This window comes from Pseudophryne corroboree, chromosome 6 (genome assembly GCF_028390025.1).
Source record: "Pseudophryne corroboree isolate aPseCor3 chromosome 6, aPseCor3.hap2, whole genome shotgun sequence".
Lineage (NCBI taxonomy): Eukaryota > Metazoa > Chordata > Amphibia > Anura > Myobatrachidae > Pseudophryne > Pseudophryne corroboree.
The window spans coordinates 146,440,215-146,456,688 of record NC_086449.1 but is presented as its reverse complement, the minus strand read 5'-3'; the positions used below and the strand labels follow the sequence as shown (position 1 = coordinate 146,456,688).

The 16,474-nt window shown below is 48.4% G+C and overlaps 1 protein-coding gene across 3 annotated transcripts in view; it reads left to right on the top strand.

Moving 5' to 3' along the window:
• The window catches only part of LOC134936760 (cytochrome c oxidase subunit 5B, mitochondrial), a 30,377-nt gene extending 17,612 nt beyond the window's left edge, over positions 1 to 12,765 (top strand). For all 3 annotated transcript variants that reach the window (XM_063931996.1, XM_063931998.1, XM_063931997.1), the window contains exons 3-4: positions 687 to 786; positions 12,530 to 12,765. In XM_063931996.1, coding sequence (XP_063788066.1) covers positions 687 to 786; positions 12,530 to 12,648 — 219 coding nt within the window. In that variant the 3' untranslated portion in view covers positions 12,649 to 12,765. The remainder of the gene's footprint in view (positions 1 to 686; positions 787 to 12,529) is intronic.
• The last annotated feature ends 3,709 nt before the right edge of the window (positions 12,766 to 16,474 follow it).

Here is a 16,474-nt window from a genome sequence, read left to right as displayed (position 1 = left end):
TATATAAATGGATCCCAAAATGTAGGCACCAGAAGTTACTCCTTTATTGGCAGAGGCTACCTGGCTCCTGGGATTTGTCCAGGCCTGATTTATAGACATGAGTGTATTGCAGACGTGTATAGAGACTCTATGCATCTTAGGGGTAGATTCAATTCAGTATCGGGAAGGAGGTCCTGGAGCTATTCAATTCAACGCTCTGTCGAGCCCGACTACAGGATTTATGCTCCCAACCCTCCGGAGGTGCAAGCAGAAATCCAACAAAACTAGTACCGCTATGTTAAGTCGGAGAATGCCTGTTCTCGAGTACCAGCATTCTCTGACAGAACAGTGTGCTGAATTGAATAGCTCCAGAACCACCTCTCCGGTACTATTATCAGCGTGCTGACTTGAATCGACCCCATAGTTCAGAGTACACCAATATAGGGTACATAAATCACACATCCGTATTAATATACGAGGGGATGTTTTAAGGGCAGTGGAGAGAGAGAGTGTGGAGGGTTTTGTTCTGTCACTAATTGACCACAAGCTGCTCCCATTGTCATTGACTTTGTATCATGAGTATAGTAAATGTTTTTTGATCTACAATAATATTTGGGGCATTTGTATTCAATCTGACCTCCGCAGAGCACTGTATAATGGACTGACAAATCCTCTTCATTAAAAAAACTATCTCTTCCTGTTTCCAGGATCCATACAACATGCTGAAGCCAAAATCGTACAAAGGGAGTAAAGAGGATCCGAATATTGTTCCTTCTGTAAACAACCATAGGATCGTAGGTTGCATCTGTAAGTCAGGAGAGTCAGATTTTCTTAAAATAACTTTTGTCTTTTTTTTTCACAAGATTGGACTGTTTTTAATCCTTCCCATCCAAGTGTACTAGCACTGCAGGTTGGTGGTGTAATAACCATTTCTCTATCGTCCTTGTGGATGCTGGGGTTCCTGAAAGGACCATGGGGAATAGCGGCTCCGCAGGAGACAGGGCACAAAAAGTAAAGCTTTCCGATCAGGTGGTGTGCACTGGCTCCTCCCCCTATGACCCTCCTCCAGACTCCAGTTAGATTTTTGTGCCCGGCCGAGAAGGGTGCAATCTAGGTGGCTCTCCTAAAGAGCTGCTTAGAGAAAGTTTAGCTTAGGTTTTTTATTTTACAGTGAGTCCTGCTGGCAACAGGATCACTGCAACGAGGGACTTAGGGGAGAAGGAGTGAACTCACCTGCGTGCAGGATGGATTGGCTTCTTGGCTACTGGACATCAGCTCCAGAGGGACGATCACAGGTACAGCCTGGATGGTCACCGGAGCCGCGCCGCCGGCCCCCTTGCAGATGCTGAAGTAAGAAGAGGTCCAGAATCGGCGGCTGAAGACTCCTGCAGTCTTCTAAAGGTAGCGCACAGCACTGCAGCTGTGCGCCATTTTCCTCTCAGCACACTTCACACGGCAGTCACTGAGGGTGCAGGGCGCTGGGAGGGGGGCGCCCTGGGAGGCAAATGAAAACCTTTTTTGGCGAAAAATACCTCACATATAGCCCCCAGAGGCTATATGGAGATATTTAACCCCTGCCAAGATTCACTAAATAGCGGGAGACGAGCCCGCCGAAAAAGGGGCGGGGCCTATCTCCTCAGCACACAGCGCCATTTTCTCTCACAGAAAGCCTGGAGAGAAGGCTCCCAGGCTCTCCCCTGCACTGCACTACAGAAACAGGGTTAAAACAGAGAGGGGGGGCACTGATTTTGGCGATATTGAGATATATATAAAGATGCTATAAGGGAAAACACTTATATAAGGTTGTCCCTATATAATTATAGCGTTTTGATGTGTGCTGGCAAACTCTCCCTCTGTCTCCCCAAAGGGCTAGTGTGGGTCCTGTCCTCTGTCAGAGCATTCCCGGTGTGTGTGCTGTGTGTCGGTACGTGTGTGTCGACATGTATGAGGACGATGTTGGTGAGGAGGCGGAGAAATTGCCTGTAATGGTGATGTCACTCTCTAGGGAGTCGACACCGGAATGGATGGCTTATTTAGGGAATTACGTGAGAATGTCAACACGCTGCAAGGTCGGTTGACGACGTGAGACGGCCGACAAACTATTAGTACCGGTCCAGGCGTCTCAGAAACACCGTCAGGGGCGTTAAAAACGCCCATTTACCTCAGTCGGTCGACACGGACACTGAATCCAGTGTCGACGGTGAATAAACAAACGTATTTCTCATTAGGGCCACACGTTAAGGGCAATGAAGGAGGTGTTGCATATTTCTGATACTACAAGTACCACAAAAAAGGGTATTATGTGGGAGTGAAAAAACTACCTGTAGTTTTTCCTGAATCAGATAAAATAAAATGAAGTGTGTGATGATGCGTGGGGTTACCCCGATAGCAAATATTGGCGTTATACCCTTTCCCGCCAGAAATTAGGGCGCGTTGGGAAACACCCCTTAGGGTGATAAGGCGCTCACACGCTTATCAAGTGGCGTTACCGTCTCCAGATACGGCCGCCCTCAAGGAGCCAGCTGATAGGAAGCTGGAAAGATATCCTAAAAAGTATATACACACATACGGTGGTTATACTGCGACCAGCGATCGCCATCAGCCTGGAGATGCAGTGCTGGGTTGGCTTGGTCGGATTCCCTGACTGAAAATATTTTATTCATATAGAGCATTTAATAGGATGCATTCTATATATATGTACGTGAGATGCACAGAGGGATATTTGCTCTCTGGCATCAAGATAAGTACGTTGTCCATATCACCCAGAAGATGTCATGGACACGACAGTGGTCAGGTGATACAGATCCCATACGGCACATGGAAGTATTGCCGTATAAAGGGAAGGAGTTAGTTGGGGTCGGTCCATCGGACCTGGGGACCACGGCAACAGCTGGGAAATCCAACCTTTTTACCCCAAGTTACATCTCAGCTGAAAAAGACACCGTCTTTTCAGCCTCAATCCTTCCTTTCCCATGAGGGCATGCAGGCAAAAGGCCAGTCATATCTGCCCAGACATAGAGGTAAGGGAAGTAGACTGCAGCAGGCAGCCCCTTCCCAGGAAAAGAAGCCCTCCACCGCGTCTGCCAAGTCCTCAGCATGACGCTGGGGCCGTGCAAGCGGACTCAAGGTGGGGGGGTAGTCTCAAGAGTCTCAGCGCGCAGTGGGATCACTCGCAGGTTGACCCCTAGATAGTACAAGTATTATCCCAGGGGTACAGATTGGAGAGTCGAGACATCTTCTCCTCGCAGGTTTCTGAAGTCTGCTTTACCAACGGCTCCCTCCGACAGGGAGGCAGCATTGGAAACAATTCACAAGCTGTATATCCAGCAGGTGATAATCAAAGTACCCCTCCTACAACAAGGAAAAGGGTATTATTTTTCCACACTATATTGTGGTACTGAAGCCAGACGGCTTGGTGAGACATAGTCTAAACTGAAATCTTTGAACACTTACATAAAAGGTTCAAATCGAGATGGAGTCACTCAGAGCAGTGATAGCGAACCGGAAAGAAGGGGACTATATGGTGTCCCTGGACATCAAGGATTACCTCCATGTCCAAATTTGCCCTTCTCAACAAGGGTACATCTGGTTCGTGGTACAGAACTGTCAATATCCGTTCCAGACGATGCCGTTTGAATTATCCACGGCACCCCGGGCCTTTTACCAAGGTAATGGCCGAAAAGATGTTTCTTCAAAGAAAAAAGGCATCTAAATTATCCCTTACTTGGACGATATCCTGAAAAGGGCAAGTTCCAGAGAACAGTTGGAGGTCGGAAGAGCACTATCTAAAGTAGTTCTACGACAGCACGACTGGATTCTAAATATTCCAAGAATCGCAGCTGTTTTCCGACGATACGTCTGCTGTTCCTAGGAATGATTCTGGGCATAGTCCAGAAAAAGGTGTTCCTCCGGGAGGAAAAAGCCAAGGAGTTATTCGACCTAGTCAGAAACCTCCTAAAACCAGGCCAAGTATCAGTGCATCAATGCACAGGAGTCCTGGGAAAAATGGTGGCTTCTTACGAAGCGATTCCATTCGGCAGATCTCAGGGGATTTGCTGGACGAATGGTCCGGATCGCATTTTCAGATGCATCAGCGGATAATCCTGTCTCCAAGGACAAGGGTGTCTCTTCTGTGGGGGCTGCAGAGTGCTCATTTTTTAGAGGGCAGCACACTCAGCATTCAGGACTGTGTTCTGGGGACCACGGATACCAGCCTGAGAGGCTGGGGAGTAGTCACACAGGGAAAAAATTTCCAAGGAAGTGTGGTCAAGTCTGGAGACTTCTCTCCACATGAATATACTGGAGCTAAGGGCAATTTACAATGCTCTGAGCCTAGGAAGACTCCTGCTTCAAAGTCAACCGGTGCTGATCCAGTAGGACATCATCATGGCGATCGCCCACGTTATCAGACGGGGCGACACAAGAAGCAGGAGGGCAATGACAGCAAGGATTCTTCGCTGGGCGGAAAATCATGTGATAACACTGTCAGCAGTGTTCATTCCGGGAGTGGGCAACTGGGAAGATTTCCTCAGCATAAATGAATTCCACCCGGAAAAGTGGAAACTTAATCTGGAAGTTTCCACATGATTGTAAACCGTTGGGAAAGACCAAAGGTGGTTATGATGGCGTCCCACCTGAAGCGCCAGGTCAAGAGACACTCAGGCAATAGCTGGGACGCTCTGGTAACACCGTCGGTGTACCAGTCGGTGTATGTGTTCCATCCTCTGCTTTTCATACCCAATGTATTGAAAATGATAGGAAGGAGAGGAGTAAGAACTATACTCGTGGCTCCGGTTTGGCCAAGAAGGACTTGGTTCCCGGAACTTCAAGAGATACTAAGAAGGGTCTTGATTCGGCAAGAACCGTGTCTGTTCCGGGACTTACCGCAGCTGCGTTGACGCCAAGGCGGGTGAACGCCGGATCTTAAGGGAAACAGGCATTCCGGAAGAGGTCATCCCTACCCTGGTCAGAGCCAGGAAGGAGGTGACCGCACAACATTATCACCACTTAGGTGAAAATATGTGCCAGGGTGTGAGTCCAGGAAGGCTCCACGGAAGAATTTCAACTAGGTTAATTTCTACATTTCCTGCAAACAGGAGTGTCTATGGGTCTAAAATTGGGTCCATTAAGGTTCAAATTTCGGCCTGTTGATTTTCTTCCAGAAAGAAATTGGCTTCAGTTCCTGAAGTCCAGAAGTTGTTAAGGGAGTACTGCATATACAGCCCCTTTGATGTCTCCAGTGGCACTGGGCGATCTCAACGTAGTTTTGGGATTCCTAAAAAATCACATTGGTTTAAACAACTCAAATCTGTGGATTTGATATATCTCACATGGAAAATGACCATGCTGTTGGTCCTGGCCTCGGCCAGGCGAGTGTCAGAATTGGCGGCTTTATCTCACAAAGCCATATCTGATTGTCCATTCGGACAGAGCAAAGCTGCGGACTCGTCCCCAGTTTCTCCTTAAGGTGGTGTCAGCGTTTCACCTGAACCAGCTTATTGTGGTACCTGCGGCTACTAGGGACTTGGAGGACTCCAAGTTGCTGGATGTTATCAGGGCCCTGAAAATATAGTTTCCAGGTTGGCTGGAGTCAGGAAATCTGACTTGCTGTTTATCCTGTATGCACCCAACAATGCTGGGTGCTTCTGCTTCTAAGCAGTCGATTGCTCGTGGGATTGGTAGCACAATTCAACTTGCACATTCTGTGGCAGGCCTGCCACAGTCTAAATCTGTTAAGGCCCATTCCACAAGGAAGGTGGGCTCATCTTGGGCGGCTGCCCGAGGGGTCTCGGCATTACAACTTTGCCGAGCAGCTACGTGGTCGGGGGAGAACACGTTTGTAAAATTCTACAAATTTGATACCCTGGCAAAAGAGGACCTGGAGTTCTCTCATTCGGTGCTGCAGAGTCATCCGCACTCTCCCGCCCGTTTGGGAGCTTTGGTATAATCCCCATGGTCCTTTCAGGAACCCCAGCATCCACAAGGACGATAGAGAAAATAAGAATTTACTTACCGATAATTCTATTTCTCGGAGTCCGTAGTGGATGCTGGGCGCCCATCCCAAGTGCGGATTATCTGCAATACTTGTACATAGTTATTGCTAACTAAATCGGGTTATTGTTGTTGTGAGCCATCTTTTCAGAGGCTCCGCTGTTATCATACTGTTAACTGGGTTCAGATCACAGGTTGTACAGTGTGATTGGTGTGGCTGGTATGAGTCTTACCCGGGATTCAAAATTCCTCCCTTATTGTGTACGCTCGTCCGGGCACAGTACCTAACTGGAGTCTGGAGGAGGGTCATAGGGGGAGGAGCCAGTGCACACCACCTGATCGGAAAGCTTTACTTTTTGTGCCCTGTCTCCTGCGGAGCCGCTATTCCCCATGGTCCTTTCAGGAACCCCAGCATCCACTACGGACTCCGAGAAATAGAATTATCGGTAAGTAAATTCTTATTTTCTCTATCGTCCTAGTGGATGCTGGGGTTCCTGAAAGGACCATGGGGAATAGCGGCTCCGCAGGAGACAGGGCACAAAAAGTAAAGCTTTTCCAGATCAGGTGGTGTGCACTGGCTCCTCCCCCTATGACCCTCCTCCAGACTCCAGTTAGATTTTTGTGCCCGGCCGAGAAGGGTGCAATCTAGGTGGCTCTCCTAAAGAGCTGCTTAGAAAAAGTTTAGCTTAGGTTTTTTATTTTACAGTGAGTCCTGCTGGCAACAGGATCACTGCAACGAGGGACTGAGGGGAGAAGAAGTGAACTCACCTGCGTGCAGGATGGATTGGCTTCTTGGCTACTGGACATCAGCTCCAGAGGGACGATCACAGGTACAGCCTGGATGGTCACCGGAGCCGCGCCGCCGGCCCCCTTGCAGATGCTGAAGTCAGAAGAGGTCCAAAATCGGCGGCTGAAGACTCCTGCAGTCTTCTAAAGGTAGCGCACAGCACTGCAGCTGTGCGCCATTTTCCTCTCAGCACACTTCACACGCAGTCACTGAGGGTGCAGGGCGCTGGGGGGGGGCGCCCTGGGAGGCAAATGTAACCTATATAAAGGCTAAAAATACCTCACATATAGCCCCCAGAGGCTATATGGAGATATTTAACCCCTGCCTGGATTCACTAAATAGCGGGAGACGAGCCCGCCAAAAAAGGGGCGGGGCCTATCTCCTCAGCACACGGCGCCATTTCCTCTCACAGCTCCGCTGGTCAGGACGGCTCCCAGGTCTCTCCCCTGCACTGCACTACAGAAACAGGGTAAAACAGAGAGGGGGGGCAAATTTATGGCGATATTTATATATATATATAAAGCAGCTATAAGGGAGCACTTATTATAAGGCTATCCCTGTTATATATAGCGCTTTTGGTGTGTGCTGGCAAACTCTCCCTCTGTCTCCCCAAAGGGCTAGTGGGTCCTGTCTTCGTTAGGAGCATTCCCTGTGTGTCTGCTGTGTGTCGGTACGTGTGTGTCGACATGTATGAGGACGATATTGGTGTGGAGGCGGAGCAATTGCCAAATATGAGGATGTCACCCCCTAGGGAGTCGACACCAGAATGGATGCCTTTATTTATGGAACTACGGGATAGTGTCAACACGCTAAAGCAGTCGTTTGACGACATGAGACGGCCGGACAATCAATTAGTGCCTGTCCAGGCGACTCAAACACCGTCAGGGGCTGTAAAACGCCCTTTGCCTCAGTCGGTCGACACAGACACAGGCACTGACTCCAGTGGTGACGGTGACGAATCAACCGTATTTTCCAGTAGGGCCACACGTTATATGATTTTGGCAATGAAGGAGGCGTTACATTTAGCTGATACTACAGGTACCACTAAACAGGGTATTATGTGGGGTGTGAAAAAACTACCTATAGTTTTTCCTGAATCAGAAGAATTAAATGACGTGTGTAATGAAGCGTGGGTTGCTCCTGATAAAAAGCTGATAATTTCAAAGAAATTATTGGCATTATACCCTTTCCCGCCAGAGGTTAGGGAGCGCTGGGAAACATCTCCTAGGGTGGACAAGGCGCTAACACGCTTATCTAAACAAGTGGCGTTACCCTCTCCTGAGACGGCCGCACTTAAAGATCCATCAGATAGGAGGATGGAAAATATCCAAAAAAGTATATACACACATGCAGGTGTTATACTACGACCAGCTATAGCGACTGCCTGGATGTGCAGTGCTGGGGTAGTTTGGTCAGAGTCCCTGATTGAAAATATTGATACCCTGGACAGGGACAATATTTTACTGTCGTTAGAACAAATAAAGGATGCATTTCTTTATATGCGTGATGCACAGAGGGATATCTGCACACTGGCATCACGGGTAAGTGCTATGTCCATTTCGGCCAGAAGAGCTTTATGTACGCGACAGTGGACAGGCGATGCGGATTCAAAACGGCATATGGAAGTTTTGCCGTATAAAGGGGAGGAGTTATTTGGAGTCGGTCTATCAGATTTGGTGGCCACGGCTACAGCCGGGAAATCCACCTTTCTACCTCAAGTCACTCCCCAACAGAAAAAGGCACCGACTTTTCAACCGCAGCCCTTTCGTTCCTTTAAAAATAAGAGAGCAAAGGGCTATTCATATCTGCCACGAGGCAGAGGTCGAGGGAAGAGACAGCAACAGGCAGCTCCTTCCCAGGAACAGAAGCCCTCCCCGGCTTCTACAAAAGCCTCAGCATGACGCTGGGGCTTCTCAAGCGGACTCGGGGACGGTGGGCGGTCGTCTCAAAAATTACAGCGCGCAGTGGGCTCACTCGCAAGTAGATCCCTGGATCCTGCAGATAATATCTCAGGGGTACAGGTTGGAATTAGAGACAGATCCACCTCGCCGTTTCCTGAAGTCTGCTTTACCAACGTCCCCCTCCGAAAGGGAGACGGTTTTGGAAGCCATTCACAAGCTGTACTCTCAGCAGGTGATAGTCAAGGTACCTCTTCTACAACAAGGGAAGGGGTATTATTCCACTCTTTTTGTGGTACCGAAGCCGGATGGCTCGGTAAGGCCTATTCTAAATCTGAAGTCCTTGAACCTGTACATAAAGAAGTTCAAGTTCAAAATGGAGTCACTCAGAGCAGTGATAGCGAACCTGGAAGAGGGGGATTTTATGGTATCCTTGGACATCAAGGATGCGTATCTCCACGTTCCAATTTACCCCTCACACCAGGGGTACCTCAGGTTCGTTGTACAAAACTGTCACTATCAGTTTCAGACGCTGCCGTTCGGATTGTCCACGGCACCTCGGGTCTTTACAAAGGTAATGGCCGAGATGATGATTCTTCTTCGAAGAAAAGGCATATTAATTATCCCATACTTGGACGATCTCCTAATAAGAGCAAGGTCCAGAGAACAGCTAGAGATGGGATTAGCACTGTCTCAAGAAGTGCTAAAACAGCACGGGTGGATTCTGAATATTCCAAAATCCCAGTTAATGCCGACAACTCGTCTGCTGTTCCTAGGGATGATTCTGGACACGGTTCAGAAAAAGGTTTTTCTCCCGGAGGAAAAAGCCAAGGAGTTATCCGAGCTTGTCAGGAACCTCCTAAAACCAGGAAAGGTGTCTGTACATCAATGCACAAGAGTCCTGGGAAAAATGGTGGCTTCTTACGAAGCAATTCCATTCGGCAGATTCCACGCAAGAATTTTCCAAAGGGATCTGTTGGACAAATGGTCAGGGTCGCATCTTCAGATGCACCTGCGGATAACCCTGTCTCCAAGGACAAGGGTGTCTCTTCTGTGGTGGTTGCAGAGTGCTCATCTATTGGAGGGCCGCAGATTCGGCATACAGGATTGGATCCTGGTGACCACGGACGCCAGCCTGAGAGGCTGGGGAGCAGTCACACAAGGAAGAAACTTCCAGGGAGTATGGACGAGCCTGGAAACGTCTCTTCACATAAACATTCTGGAACTAAGAGCAATCTACAATGCTCTAAGCCAGGCAGAACCTCTGCTTCAGGGAAAACCGGTGTTGATCCAGTCGGACAACATCACGGCAGTCGCCCATGTGAACAGACAGGGCGGCACAAGAAGCAGGAGTGCAATGGCAGAAGCTGCAAGGATTCTTCGCTGGGCAGAGAATCATGTGATAGCACTGTCAGCAGTGTTCATCCCGGGAGTGGACAACTGGGAAGCAGACTTCCTCAGCAGACACGATCTTCACCCGGGAGAGTGGGGACTTCATCCAGAAGTCTTCCACATGCTGGTAACCCGTTGGGAAAGACCAATGGTGGACATGATGGCATCTCGCCTCAACAAAAAACTGGACAGGTATTGCGCCAGGTCAAGAGATCCGCAGGCAATAGCTGTGGACGCGCTGGTAACGCCTTGGGTGTACCAGTCGGTGTATGTGTTTCCTCCTCTGCCTCTCATACCAAAAGTATTGAGAATTATACGGCAAAGAGGCGTAAGAACGATACTAGTGGTTCCGGATTGGCCAAGAAGGACTTGGTACCCGGAACTTCAAGAGATGATCACGGAAGATCCGTGGCCTCTACCTCTAAGGAGGGACTTGCTTCAGCAGGGTCCCTGTCTGTTTCAAGACTTACCGCGGCTGCGTTTGACGGCATGGCGGTTGAACGCCGGATCCTAAAGGAAAAAGGCATGCCGGAAGAAGTCATTCCTACTTTGATTAAAGCAAGGAAGGAAGTAACCGTGCAACATTATCACCGAATTTGGCGAAAATATGTTGCGTGGTGCGAAGATCGGAGTGCTCCGACGGAGGAATTTCAACTGGGTCGATTCCTACATTTCCTGCAATCAGGATTGTCTATGGGTCTCAAATTGGGATCTATTAAGGTTCAAATTTCGGCCCTGTCGATTTTCTTTCAAAAAGAATTGGCTTCAGTCCCTGAAGTCCAGACCTTTGTTAAGGGAGTGCTGCATATACAGCCTCCTGTGGTGCCTCCAGTGGCACCGTGGGATCTCAATGTGGTTTTGGACTTTCTAAAATCTCATTGGTTTGAACCACTAAAAAAGGTGGATTTGAAATATCTCACATGGAAAGTGACCATGCTTCTAGCCCTGGCTTCGGCCAGGAGAGTGTCAGAACTGGCAGCTTTATCTTACAAAAGCCCATATCTGATTTTCCATTCGGACAGGGCAGAACTGCGGACTCGTCCGCATTTTCTCCCTAAGGTGGTGTCAGCATTTCATCTGAACCAGCCTATTGTAGTGCCTGCGGCTACAAGTGACTTGGAGGACTCCAAGTTACTGGACGTTGTCAGAGCATTAAAAATATATATTGCAAGGACAGCTGGAGTCAGAAAATCTGACTCGTTGTTTATATTGTATGCACCCAACAAGATGGGTGCTCCTGCGTCTAAGCAGACGATTGCTCGTTGGATCTGTAGCACAATCCAACTTGCACATTCTGTGGCAGGCCTGCCACAGCCTAAATCTGTAAAGGCCCACTCCACAAGGAAGGTGGGCTCATCTTGGGCGGCTGCCCGAGGGGTCTCGGCATTACAACTTTGCCGAGCAGCTACGTGGTCAGGGGAGAACACGTTTGTAAAATTTTACAAATTTGATACTCTGGCTAAGGAGGACCTGGAGTTCTCTCATTCGGTGCTGCAGAGTCATCCGCACTCTCCCGCCCGTTTGGGAGCTTTGGTATAATCCCCATGGTCCTTTCAGGAACCCCAGCATCCACTAGGACGATAGAGAAAATAAGATTTTACTTACCGATAAATCTATTTCTCGGAGTCCGTAGTGGATGCTGGGCGCCCATCCCAAGTGCGGATTATCTGCAATAATTGTACATAGTTATTGTTAACAAATTCGGGTTATTGTTGAAGGAAGCCATCTTTCAGAGGCTCCGCTGTTATCATACTGTTAACTGGGTTTAGATCACAAGTTGTACGGTGTGATTGGTGTGGCTGGTATGAGTCTTACCCGGGATTCAAAATCCTCCCTTATTGTGTACGCTCGTCCGGGCACAGTACCTAACTGGAGTCTGGAGGAGGGTCATAGGGGGAGGAGCCAGTGCACACCACCTGATCTGGAAAAGCTTTACTTTTTGTGCCCTGTCTCCTGCGGAGCCGCTATTCCCCATGGTCCTTTCAGGAACCCCAGCATCCACTACGGACTCCGAGAAATAGATTTATCGGTAAGTAAAATCTTATTTTCTCTGGCATAGGCCTGACCAACCTGTGGCTCTCCATCTGTTGTGAAACTACAAGTACCAGCATGCCCTGACACAGTTTTGCCTTTAGGGTGTGCTAAAACTGTGTCAGGGCATGCTGGGGGGTAGTTTTACAACAGCTGGAGACCCACAGGTTGGCCAGACCTCACATTTGAGATGTAACTGGAATTTGGGGAAGGACAAATGACATTAACGAAATAAGAAAATAATCCCCCAAACCTGTCATATGCCTACCTGCTGAATGTGACCCACACGGTGGCAGCTAAGCCATATCTTTCCTAATCACCAAGGAAGCTTTGTGCACCTTCTTAAAGATGGGCCTGACACTTTTATAGTTTCTAATTATGGTTCTTACAGTGTGTTCTTTAACACTGACTGGTGATGCTGTTTTTCTGATCATTTTTTGTGTATACACAGGTGAGGAGGAGAACACTGCTGTCATTTGGTTTTGGCTACACAAAGGAGAGGCTCAGCGCTGCCCATCTTGTGGCTCCTTCTACAAGCTTGTACCACAGGAATACCACCACTACCACTAGCGGGCACGGCAACTTCCTGTCTTGCATTGTTTTAGCTGTTACACTTTACAGTCTCCTGTATTTTATTCCTTACTGGCATGGGACCATTAATATTACAATTAAACAGTCCAGCTTCTACGTCTTGCTTCTAGCCTTTATTTCCATAGGTAGGGAAGTTTTGTTTGCTTGCAGTACATGGATTGCTCTATACCAAATGCAGCAAATGTAAACCACTGTGGAAATGGTAAATGTATTTGCTGTCTTGTAAGAATCTTAATTGATAACTTTATATGCTCAGGTTAGTAAGAGACCCCATGGATCTATGCTCTGCCCCTTGTGCTGTGCTACATGTTCTCTGTTCTCTTATTAGTATACGTATTATAGGTGGTTTACTGCAGTATTCAAGGTAGACAGTACTGATCACATTGCCTATATCAGCACTATAACCTTTGACATACAGTAATATCTACTTGTTTTGACATTATCTTTCGGTGTATTTATATTATGTTACTTGCTCCTTTGCTATGGGTGCATGGGTTTTCTTATCATCTGATAAATCGTACATGCTCCTATAGACAGGATACTTGGTGCCTTAGGTTCCATTAAAAAAAAAAAAAAAAAAAGATTCTTTCCATTTGCAGATGTTTGCATTTCAGTAAAGATGTCTGTTCACTTGTGTACTTACATCGTCTGAGTGGTGTGTGTCATTAGAGTAGTGGGTCGGGGCAGTGCTTAGTGTGACCCATTTTGCACAATGCAAAGTTGGGATGCGTTTATGAGCAACTGTAAATGAGGCCCTGCATATAAAAGGAGCCATATTCTCATAAATGGCAGAAGAAAGGCCGCAGATGTGGATGATGATTCCTCTTTGCACTAACAATATTTCTCTGACGTCCTAGTGGATGCTGGGAACTCCGTAAGGACCATGGGGAATAGACGGGCTCCGCAGGAGACTGGGCACTCTAAAAGAAAGATTAGATACTATCTGGTGTGCACTGGCTCCTCCCTCTATGCCCCTCCTCCAGACCTCAGTTAGATTTCTGTTAGCTGGATGCACACTAGGGGCACTCCTGAGCTCCTAGAAAGAAAGTATATGTTAGGTTTTTTATTTTACAGTGAGACCTGCTGGCAACAGGCTCACTGCAACGAGGGACTAAGGGGAGAAGAAGCGAACCTACCTGCTTGCAGCTAGCTTGGGCTTCTTAGGCTACTGGACACCATTAGCTCCAGAGGGATCGACCGCAGGACCCGTCCTTGGTGTTCGTTCCCGGAGCCGCGCCGCCGTCCCCCTTACAGAGCCAGAAGCATGAAGATGGTCCGGAAAATCGGCGGCAGAAGACATCAGTCTTCACCAAGGTAGCGCACAGCACTGCAGCTGTGCGCCATTGCTCCTCATACACACTTCACACTCCGGTCACTGAGGGTGCAGGGCGCTGGGGGGGGGGCGCCCTGAGCAGCAATAAAAACACCTTGGCTGGCAAAATAATCACAATATATAGCCCCAGAGGCTATATATGTGATAATTACCCCTGCCAGAATCCATAAAAAAGCGGGAGAAAAGTCCGCGAAAAAGGGGCGGAGCTATCTCCCTCGGCACACTGGCGCCATTTTCTCTTCACAGTGTAGCTGGAAGACAGCTCCCCAGGCTCTCCCCTGTAGTTTTCAGGCTCAAAGGGTTAAAAATAGAGGGGGGGGGCACTAAATTTAGGCGCAATATTGTTTATACAAGCAGCTATTGGGGAAAATTCACTCAGTGATGGTGTTTATCCCTACATTATATAGCACTCTGGTGTGTGCTGGCATACTCTCTCTCTGTCTCCCCAAAGGGCTGTGTGGGGTCCTGTCCTCAGTCAGAGCATTCCCTGTGTGTGTGCGGTGTGTCGGTACGGCTGTGTCGACATGTTTGATGTGGAGGCGGAGCAGATGCCGATAAATGGGATGTCGCCCCCTGTGGGCCGACACCAGAGTGGATGGATAGGTGGAAGGTATTAACCGACAGTGTCAACTCCTTACATAAAAGGCTGGATGACGTAACAGCTATGGGACAGCCGGCTTCTCAGCCCGCGCCTGCCCAGGCGTCTCAAAGGCCATCAGGGGCTCAAAAACGCCCGCTCCCTCAGATGGCAGACACAGATGTCGACACGGAGTCTGACTCCAGTGTCGACGAGGTTGAGACATATACACAATCCACTAGGAACATCCGTTACATGATCCCGGCAATAAAAAATGTGTTACACATTTCTGACATTAACCCAAGTACCACTAAAAAAGGGTTTTATGTTTGTGGAGAAAAAGCAGGCAGTGTTTTGTTCCCCCATCAAATGAGTGAATGAAGTGTGAAAAAGCGTGGGTTCCCCCGATAAGAAACTGGTAATTTCTAAAAAGTTACTGATGGCGTACCTTTTCCCGCCAGAGGATAAGTTACGCTGGGAGATATCCCCTAGGGTGGATAAGGCGCTCACACGTTTGTCAAAAAAGGTGGCACTGCCGTCTTAGGATACGGCCACTTTGAAGGTACCTGCTGATAAAAAGCAGGAGGCTATCCTGAAGTCTGTATTTACACTCAGGTACTAGACTGAGACCTGCAGATAGTGCTGCTGCAGCGTGGTCTGTAACCCTGTCAAACAGGGATACTATTTTGCAAACATAAGGTCAGGAGGGTATTAGAGACCCGACACTGGACAGGTGATGCTGACTTTAAAAGGCACATAGAGCCTTATAAGGGTGAGGAATTGTTTGGGGATGGTCTCTGGGACCTCGTATCCACAGCAACAGCTGGGAAGAAAATTTTTTACCTCAGGTTTCCTCACAGCCTAAGAAAGCACTGTATTATCAGGTACAGTCCTTTCAGCTTTAGAAAAGCAAGCGGGTCAAAGGCGCTTCCTTTCTGCACAGAGACGAGGGAAGAGGGAAAAAGCTGCACCAGTCAGCCAGTTCCCAGAATCAAAATTCTTCCTCTGAGTCCACCGCATGACGCGGGGGCTCCACAGGCGTAGCCAGTTACGGTGGGGGGCCGCCTCAAAAATTTCAGCGATCAGTGGGCTCGCTCACAGGTGGATCCCTGGATCCTTCAAGTAGTATCTCAGGGGTACAGGCTGGAATTCGAGGCGTCTCCCCCCCCCCCCCGCCGTTTCCTCAAATCTGCCTTGCCGACAACTCCCTCAGGCAGGGAGGCTGTGCTAGAGGCAATTCACAAGCTGTATTCCCAGCAGGTGATAGTCAAGGTGCCCCTACTTCAACAAGGACAGGGTTACTATTCCACACTGTTTGTGGTACCGAAACCGGACGGTTCGGTGAGACCCATTTTAAATTTGAAGTCCTTGAACACATACATAAAAAAATTCAAGTTCAAGATGGAATCGCTCAGGGCGGTTATTGCAAGCCTGAAGGAGGGGGATTACATGGTATCCCTGGACATCAAGGATGCTTACCTTCATGTCCCCATTTACCATCCTCAACAGGAGTACCTCAGATTTGTGGTACAGGATTGCCATTACCAATTCCAAACACTGCCGTTTGGACTGTCCACGGCACCGAGGGTCTTTACCAAGGTAATGGCAGAAATGATGATACTCCTTCGAAAAAAGGGAGTTTTTAATTATCCCGTACTTGGACGATCTCCTTATAAAGGCGAGGTCCATGGAGCAGTTGTTGGTCGGAGTAGCACTATCTCGGGAAGTGCTACAACAGCACGGATGGATTCTATACATTCCAAAGTCACAGCTGGTTCCTACCACACGCCTGCTGTTCCTGGGGATGGTTCTGGACACAGAACAGAAAAAAGTGTTTCTCCCGCAGGAGAAAGCCAAGGAGCTGTCATCTCTAGTCAGAGACCTCCTGAAACCAA